General features: G+C 43.3%; 1 protein-coding gene across 2 annotated transcripts; it reads left to right on the top strand.

The window, feature by feature from the left end:
- Positions 1-492: 492 nt before the first annotated feature.
- VHL (von Hippel-Lindau tumor suppressor) lies at positions 493-7,246 on the top strand. 2 transcript variants are annotated; one of them, XM_028101767.2, is made up of 3 exons: positions 493-854; positions 2,964-3,086; positions 4,914-7,246. In XM_028101767.2, the coding sequence occupies exons 1-3, from the start codon at positions 578-580 to the stop codon at positions 5,108-5,110; spliced, it is 597 nt and encodes a 198-aa protein (XP_027957568.1). In that variant the 5' UTR covers positions 493-577; the 3' UTR covers positions 5,111-7,246. The 2 variants fall into 2 exon arrangements, with proteins under 2 accessions (XP_027957568.1, XP_027957567.1); XM_028101766.2 differs by having other exon boundaries at positions 495-917.
- Positions 7,247-9,457: the final 2,211 nt, after the last annotated feature.

Below are 9,457 nucleotides of genomic sequence, written 5' to 3'. Positions count from 1 at the left end.
TTCTTAAACTGCTTTGTGTGAGTACAGAAAATACCTTTAAAAGGAAGTACAAAAAACTCGTAGTACTTCTCGCCTCCGTGGACTTCTCCTGGGTGGCTGGGGGAAACTAGGAAGATAAGGCAAATTTTGTGACTTTATTATACTCTTCTATACAAAATTCGAGTTGACCCAAAATGTAGACTAAACGAACGAGAAATTTATTAAATAAATAATAGCACATTTGGTAGGGAGAATATGGCAAAAACCATGAAGGTATCAAGAGAATGAATGAAGTCAAGGAAATACTGTGTCAAAAGCTTATTGGTGCGAAAAAAAAAATCCACGGGGAAACTCGCGGCTGAAGTGGCCTGACACCAGCCTCCGCCTCCTGGGTGCTCGGTTCCCGTGGCCGGAGGTCCCACCTGCGCTTGCGCACAGTTTCAAGCCCGCCATTTCTGTACAGTATTCCACCCCCGACCGAGAGCGCGCGAAAACAGCACGCACGCTTGCGGGGACGCGCACGCACGCCCAGCTCCGCCCCGTGAGGCCCGCAAATCCCGAGGCGCTGAGGCTCGGGTTGTCTAGGCTCCGGGAGGTAATGCCCTGGAAGGCAGGGAACGTGGAAGAGGCTGAGGCAGGTGCGGAGGAGGTGGGCGCCGAGGAGGTGGGCCCTGAAGAGTACGGCGGGGAGGAGTCGGGCACCGAGGAGTCCGGACCGGAAGAGTCTGACCCAGAGGAGCCGGGCGCCGAGGAGGAGATGGAGGCCGGGCAGCCGCGGCCGGTGCTGCGCTCAGTGAACTCCTGTGAGCCGTCGCAGGTCATCTTCTGCAACCGCAGCCCGCGCGTCGTGCTGCCGGTGTGGCTCAACTTCGACGGTGAGCCGCAGCCCTACCCGACGCTGCCGCCCGGCACGGGCCGCCGCATCCACAGCTACCGAGGTAGGCGGGCCGGGGTCGCCCTGGCCTGGCCCGGCCCAGCCCGACCGCGCCAACCCCCTTTGTCCCGGGGCGCAGCGAGCGCCTGCTGGTGCCCCTGAGAGGTTGTGACAGATCCGGGTTGACGCTGCTAGGAAGTGGCAGCTAATTCTCTATAGGACCGAATAATTTTCATGTGAGGTGACTTTTTCCCCTTACAAGTGTATTTACCACTAAAAGTGCTCCCTACCTAATGCCTATTAGTTCAGTCCGTGAATGGGAGAATCTCACATTCTCCAAGGTCCCCCCAAGGGGGCCAGGTCCCTGCCTCCGGGAGAACACAGGCCGGGGGCGGGGACGGACGACCGCATACACAGATGACCAGCCAGTGTGTCCCAGTTGCTGCTAGAGGAACGGAACACAGCGGAAAGTGGGAGCTTGGAGCCGGCTCCTGCTCAGTGAAGGGAGGGGGGTGTGTAGTTTCACGTAGAGCTTCCCAGAGCAGAAGAAAAGGAGGCCCGCTGGATGCATAGGGGCTAACCGACCCAAGAGAGGAGTTGAGAGTTGTAGCTAGAGGGAACCGCATGGCCTAACAACACCTGGAGTCTTGGGAGAAGGTACGGAATGGTGGGAGAGGAAACCTGAAAGATGATTTTTCCCCTGGGGAGTGAGGGGCCATTGCGTTTTTAAGCAGGGAAATGACAGTGACAGATTTTAATACTGAAAAGCTCCCCCCCCCCCCCCCGGGTTGCACAGCGGTTTGGAGAGGGAAGACTGCTGGTGAGGAGCCAGTTAGGAAGCTGTCGTAATAACCCAGGTGAAGGATAACTAGGCCTTATACCTAGGGAGACAGTAATCTTCCCATAGCTTTCAAAAAGAGAAGCAGTACTCCGTTATTTTTCACAGCCATCCTGGGAGGATCCCAGTGGATCCTTTTGCCTTGAGAGGGGCGTACTCAGAAATGCTTTTCAAATGTTTACACCAAACTTCCCTTGCTATTAAATGAGGGAGAACACAATTCTTCCAGGGATCAACATTTCTGTAGTCTCCTCTAAGAATTTGTGAATTTCTTCTCCAAAATTTATCTGTGCCTGATTTAATATAAAATTAAAAAAAATTACTATGTGAATGTACTAAATGTCACTGAACTGTACACTTAAAAGTGGTCAATTTTATGTATGTTTTACCATAATAAAAAAAAATTACCAGTTACATTTCTTAAGTTTTTCCACCAAATCTTCAAGTAAGTTTGTGCACCAGGAACACATGATGTATTTAATTAACTAATTAGGTAATTGATTCATTTTTAATGATGTCTTTATTCAGACAAAATCTCTCCCTCCCTTAATAGAACGTTAGGTCTGGGGGGGGCGGTTTCCCTCCTTCTTCCCCTCCCTCTTTTTTCTTGGCATATGATGTATTTGTTTCTTAAATTCAAGTATAATATACATATAGTAAAATGCACAGATATTAGAGTTTGATGTGTTTTTGACAAATATAGCAACACCTAGGTCAAATTCTAGATTAGAACATTTCCATCATTTCAGAAAGTTCCCTCCTGTCCCTTTCCACCCGATCGCCTCTCTTACAGAGGAAACCATTCTTTTGGTTTTTCACACCATAGATTAGCTGTGTCTTTTCCTACAGAATGTACCCTTTTCTGTCTGGCTCCTTTTTGTCAACAGGTTTTTGCACCTTCTTGTTCTTGAGAAGCACAGATTTAAGGAGTTGGTTAAGTTCTTTGTTTTAGTTTGCAGTGTTTGGTGTGATTTGCAATTCATGTACTTTGCTTTTTGACCATGGTAGCAGAAAAGGCATGGTATTTGGAGCCTCAAGTACATGCTCTTTTTTTCCTTACTGTCCCTGTCCCCTTGAGCAAGTCGCTTGGCTTTTTTAGACCTATTTTCTCATATATAAATAGATCTATTGTGAGGATTGAGTAAGATAGTATTATTGGAAGGGCTTTGTCTGATATTTAAGCAGAATGAGAGGCGAGTACTTCAGTGTCAATCCAGGAAGATGAAGGAAATGGGTGCGTGGCTACCTAACAGCCTCTGCTTGTTTTAACAGGTCACCTTTGGCTCTTCCGAGATGCAGGGACATATGATGGGCTTCTGGTTAACCAGACTGAGCTGTTTGTGCCATCTCTCAATGTTGATGGACAGCCTATTTTTGCCAACATCACACTGCCAGGTACTGATGTTCCATTTTACTTTTTTTTTTTTAAGATTTTATTTATTTATTTGTCAGAGAGAGAGGGCACAGGCAGGGGGAGCGGCAGAGGGAGAAGCAGGTCCCGCCGAGCAAGGAGCCCCAGGCGGGACCCGATCCCAGGACCCTGGGATCATGACCTGAGCCGAAGGCAGACGCTTAACCATCTGAGCCACCAGGCACCCCTCCATCTTACTTTTTAAAAAGATAAGGCTGAGGGCTCTTGGCTGGCTCAGTCTGTAGAACATGTGACTCTTGATCTCGGGGTCATGAGTTCAAGCCCCACATTGGGTATAGAGCTTACTTAAAAATAAATAAGTAAAAATAATAAATAAAAAGATAAGGCTGTTGTAATAAGTAGAGAATAAGCCACTTGAAGGAGCCAAACCTTTATTGGTTTTTACTGGATGCTAACCAAGTTATCAACCTTTCTGTGTCCTATTCTCCTCCACAAATAAAATGGAAGATTTATTTGTATGCTCTATATTGAACAAAGATGTTGTGGTTTCTCAGAAGCTCTTGGGCTTGTCAGAGATGGGCTAAATTAAAATATCTGATTGTAGGGGCCCCTGGCTAGCTCAGTTGGTAGAGTATGTGACTCTTGATCTCAGGGTAATGAGTTCAAGCCCCACGTAGAGATTACTTAAAAATTTTTTTAAATAAATAAGTAAATAAAATACCTGATCGTAGAATTATGAATGCGTTTTGTTTACCTGGCCTTAGAGCAGAATAATGCGCTGGAGTCTGGAATAAGGTATAGAGAATGAGATACCATGGCTTCTAGTGTTGTATCTTTTAATGTTATTTAACCCATCCAAGCTCACGGTGCCAAACAGGTTAAAAACATTAACATCATAGTTTACCATTTGTTTACAACTCTGTTGATTTTATTAGGTTGAACCCAAAGAAACTGCTGTTCTTGTGGATTGAAAAACCCCAAATACAAGGGCGCCTGGCTGGCTTACTTGGTGGAGCATGCAACTATTGATCTCGGGGTTGTGAGTTTGAGCCCCAAGTTGGGTACAGAGATTACTTAAAAATAAAATCTTAAAAACAAACCCAAATACCTGTAGCTTCATACGGTTCAAACTGATACAAATATGTGGATCCTGTTTTAAGGAAGTAGGTGTACAAAAATTGGTAAGTTGATAAGTTAAATTGATAAATGTAAATTTTGCCTTATAGAATACCCTTAAAGAGTAAGTTCCCCAGTGAGTTTAAAATAGAACTGGAGTTCCTCAAAATCCAGTTGCAAACTGTTTTGGTTATCTATTGCTGTGTTAACAGCTACCCCCAAAGTGTTTATTCATAATTCTGCAGTCTGGGCTGAGCTCAGATAGGTGGTTATTCTGCTCATTGGTGGTCATTGGTGTGGCTGACTACTGGCGGGTTGGCTGGTGGCTGGGCCTCTCTCCCATGCATTCTCAGGGCTTGTTCCTCTTTGTGTAGTCTCTTGTGCAGGGTAGCTCAGGGCTCCTGAAAGCGTACAAGTGGAAGTTGCCAGGGCTTCTTAAAGGTTAGGTTCAGAATGGGCACAGTGTCTGTTACGTCACCCACATTCATTTATTTAAAGCACATCACAAGCCTAGCCCACTTGTAAGGGGAAGTTACTACATGAGGTCCTGCATACCATGAGATGTCCGTTAGGGCCATCACGTTACACTTGGCCACAAAGATGTACTCACTTTTTTGCCCAAAGTGAGGTCTGTCTATAGTAAATGGAATTGCTATGGTTGGCAAAGCCTCTTGCTCATCCCTTGTCCCAACGCTTGAGTCGGCTGCTGAGGATTTGGTTTTCTGCATTTACAGTGTATACTCTGAAAGAGCGGTGCCTCCAGGTTGTCCGAAGCCTAGTCAAGCCTGAGAATTACAGGAGACTGGACATCGTGAGATCACTCTATGAAGATCTGGAAGACCACCCAAATGTAAGGAAAGACCTGGAGCGGCTGACACAGGAGCATATTGAAAATCAACGGCTGGAAGGGGAGACCGAGGATTTTAATTGAAATTTGCACTCCTGAGTCTGAGCCTTTGATGGTACTGACTAGTCTTGATCTATGTTTAGGACTAGTCACTTATTCTCAGATTCAAGGTGTCTCATTCTCAGAGTAAAAAATCCATTGCTTAAAGGAAAGTTAACTGACTTCACTAGGCATTGTGATGTTTAGGGGCAAATATCACAAAATGTAATTTAATGCCTGCCCCTTCTAGAAGTATTCATTGGGTAGTTGCATTTTTGCCTCCTAGTAAGTCAGGAAAGTTTCTATGTAAGGACTTTTGTGTAAGTAATTCAATAAGAATTGCAGCATATTCTTTGATTGTAAGAAAGCAGTAGCATCTGCTTTTAATTACTGTGTTGTGGTTGGCGATGTGTCCGCCTCCTGCTTTGAGAAGACAGAGATGTCCTTGAGACAGGGACAAGTCTGTCTCCTCTTTGAGACCCCAGTGCCTCACACATTATGATAGCCTTCAGTCAGTGTTTGTTGAATGAACAAACCAGTGGATACTTTGGTAGAAAGTGTTTGGAGGTTTTGCCCTTTTTTGGGGGGGTGGGGAGGTGGGGACCTTACAGTGTATACAGTAAACAAATGTTTTAAAGGGAATCACTTTTATAGAAAGCACTTTTTATAACTTTCTAAATTTTGTGCTTTTTCTCTGTCTGCTGTTGTTGTAGTTCTATTTTATTTGTTTCTAAACCAGGATTAGCTTTCCACAGTTATTGTGATGATCGCTTTTTTGAAACTTGATGTCTGCACAGAAGGTAGGAGAAAATAGCTGTCCTCTTGTTTAGTTCTAGTATTAAGGAACTACTACTGTACTGTAAATAGGTTTTGGTAAGTGTGGGTATTTCTGTTACTTTTTTGTAAATCCACTACATTTCTGTTTGGCTTAGCATTTTTCTTTTTCTTTTCTTTTCTTTTTTTTTTAATGCTGCCTGTGTTTTAACCAGGGGCCAGCGGTGTTGGGGCAGTGGGGACCACTAAGGAGAGTCACTTGCGGGCTCATTTGGACTTGCAAGGTTCCTAGTTCAACATTTTCATCAGGCAGGATCTGGTGACACTTTGTACCTGGCTGGAGGAGAGGCAGAAACCCTCTACTCAGAAGTTACTCATAACACACAATGGATTCAGGGAGTAGCCTGAAATGTTTCATAGTTTCATAAATGTACAAGTCCTTTCTTACAGGCTGCACTTAAATTGATTAACTCAAATTCAATACTTCTATCAGGCTTTCTTTTTTGGTAACTAATAGTTAAAAAAAAATCCCCTCAGTAGAGAAAATTTTGGTAAAGACAGTAAAGTAAAAGAAAAAAAAGATGACTGTAGATACACTACTTGAATACAGCCCCAAAACATTTTGAACTTTGGCTTTTTTAGGGCATCTTGTGGTTGGTTTGATTTTACATAGTTGAGATCATACTGAATATACAGTTTTGTATTCTGCCTTCTTAGTTATAACTTTATAACTTAAATATTTTCCCATGGTATTATAAGCTCTTTGTAGACATTAGTGCAGTCTTCCTTTTATAAACAATGGGATATTTCTTGGTATCTGTAGTTCCTATACTAACCTTTGAGCACAATTCCTGTGCTCTGAAATCAGTGTGAAGTGAATAAGACAGTGCCCCACAGTTTCCCCTAGATTTTGTTTCACCTCATCTTAATCCCCTCTTTCAACATTCAATTAATAAATTGGCCTTTGTTTTTTAAGCATGCTGTAGTACTCATTCAGTGACACAGGTCTTGGTGTCTGACTTTACTGAGCTCCTGGGTAGGAAGGAAGAAATGCTGGGGAGCAGACAGCAGTGTGTGTTCAAGGGTGGAATGGGATGGGGGTTGTCAGGAAGCCTGCTGTTGCTGGGTTTGTTCAACGTTGGTTTCAATTTTGTTTTAATCTTTCTTTGTGTCCAAGTGAGATTCGTGTTCATCCTGTGAAAACGTGCAGTTTGAGTACTGTGTTTTTTTGTGTTGTCCAAGGAGGATTGAAAACCTGTAGCATGAATAATATATGTTTTTCATTTGATATCTTATGACTGTATTAAATGTATTGCTTCTAAGAGACTGTGATGTTTCCTATTTTGAGTTAAAAAAAAAGAAAAAAAGCTGTTCTTGAATACATTAAATGGTGCTGAGCAAAGGAAATAGGTCGGGTGTGTCTCTGTGTGGCTCTGTTGTGAGAGACCTGTGTTTCTGTAAAGGCTTAAATGGGGAGGGGCGTTGCAGACACAAGCAACTGTCTTCATGCTCAGGCCATTTTCTTTCCAACCCTGGTTTCTTTTATTTTTTCTTTTCTTTTTCTTTTTTTTTTTTATTTCCTTAAGTAATCTTTACACCCAACGTGGGGCTCTAACTCACGAACCCAAATCAAGAGTCCTGTGCTCTACTGACTGAGCCATATGTATGTGTGTATGTATTTATTTAATTTTCAATTTTTTTCTTTTTCACCCTGGTGGGGTTTTTTTTAGATTTTATTTATTTATTTATTTAGAGAGAACACAAGTTTGGGGAGGGGGAGAGGGAGAGAGAGAATCTCATGCAAACTCTATGCCAAGCGTGGAGCCCGGTGCAGGGCTCGATCTCATGACCCTGAGATATGACCTGAGCTGAAATCAAGAGTGGGACGCTTAACCGACTGAGCCACTCAAGTGCCCCTCCTCATCCCGTTTTTTTTTTAAAACCACATTGTTTCTTTTAACTTTATTTTTCGTGTAAAAATGAAATTTCACTGTGAAAAAAATTGAGCACTACAGAATACATTAAGAAGAAAAATACATTGGGAAAAATTGGTGTTTTTTTTATTTTCCACATAAATAGAACCAATCTTAACAGACACCTCACTGAAGAAAATATACAGTTGTCAAGCAAGCATATGAGAAGATGCGCCACATCATATATCACCAGGGAAATGCACATTAAAACAACAAGGAGAGGGGCTCCTGGTTGGCTCCGTCAGTTAAGCGTCTGACTCTTTATCGCAGCTTAGGTTTTGATCTCAGGGTTGTGAGTTCAAGCCCTGGTACTGGGCTCCACACTGGGCATGGAGTTTATCAACAACAACAACAGCAACAATGAGATACAAATGCACACCTATTACAGTGGCCAAAATCTGGAGGACGGCCAACAAATGCTGGCGAAGATACTGAGCAACAGGAATTCTCACTGCTGGTGGGAATGCAAAATGGTATGGCCACTTAGGAAGACAGTTCCGCCTTCTTACAAAAGTAAACATTCTCTTATATTTCAGAAATCATGCTCCTTGGTATTTACCCAAAGGAGTTAAAAACTTGGATATTTATAGCAGCCTCATTCATAATTGCCAAAACTTAGAAGGAATCAAGATGTCCTTTAGTAGGTGAATGGATAAATAAACTGGTTCCAGACCACAGAATATTATTCAGCACTAAAAAGAAATGAGCTTTCAACCATGAAAAGACGTGGGGGAAACTAATGCATATTACTAAGTGATTTCAGCTGTATGACATTTCTGGAAAAAGCCAAATTATGGAGTAAAAAGATAATGGTTGTCAGGGTATGGAGGGGAGGGTAGGATGAATAGGCAGAGCATGGGATTTTTTTAGGGCAATGAAACTCTTCTGTATGATACTATAATGGTAGATATGTGAGTTTCTACAACATAGAATACACAACACCAAGAATGAACCCTAAAGTAAACTATGGACTTGGGATGATAACTGTCAGTGAAGGTTCATCAGTTGTAACAAATGTACCACTTTGGTGGGGATGTTGATCATGGGGGAAGCTTTACATGTGTGGGGGCAGGAGGTATATGGGAAATCCCTGTACCTTCCTCTCAATTATGCTGTGATCTTAAAGTCTATTAAAAAAAAAAGCCAAAGAAGGTAGGTGGTTTCCATTTATCAGTGCTTATACTGAGAAGGTGATAAAAGGACAGGCACTGTCCCAGAAATCCAACACTAAGGATATGAAATAGATATCAGTGTGTTGCACTCTTGACATGTGAGCACCAGTGTGAACTTTCAGATACTTTCACATGAGGTTTCTGTATCCCATTCTTAGCACCTCACTCCTACTCTATGCCAGTCACTGGGCTGCCTGATACCCCTTCAATATTTCCCTTTTTTGTTGGCACACCTGAACTCCCTGCCCCAACAAAATTTCCTTGGGGCTTCCCCTCACCACAGATTGGAATCGGCAGATGGGATTTTCTCTGGCAGATGGGATCTGTGGGATCTGACACTATCTACAGGTAGCCAGTGTTAGAAGTAAGTTAAGTTGGGGGCGCCTGGGTGGCTCAGTCGTTAAGCGTCTGCCTTCTGCTCAGGTCATGATCCCAGGGTTCTGGGATCGAGCCCCGCGTCGGGCTCCCCGCTC

This window comes from Eumetopias jubatus, unplaced genomic scaffold, assembly GCF_037043125.1.
Source record: "Eumetopias jubatus isolate StellerSeaLion01/CBP00866 unplaced genomic scaffold, mEumJub1_p1.0 scaffold_1, whole genome shotgun sequence".
NCBI classification, from domain to species: domain Eukaryota; kingdom Metazoa; phylum Chordata; class Mammalia; order Carnivora; family Otariidae; genus Eumetopias; species Eumetopias jubatus.
Note: the sequence above shows the minus strand (reverse complement) of the source record. Positions and strands in the feature narration are given on the sequence as shown.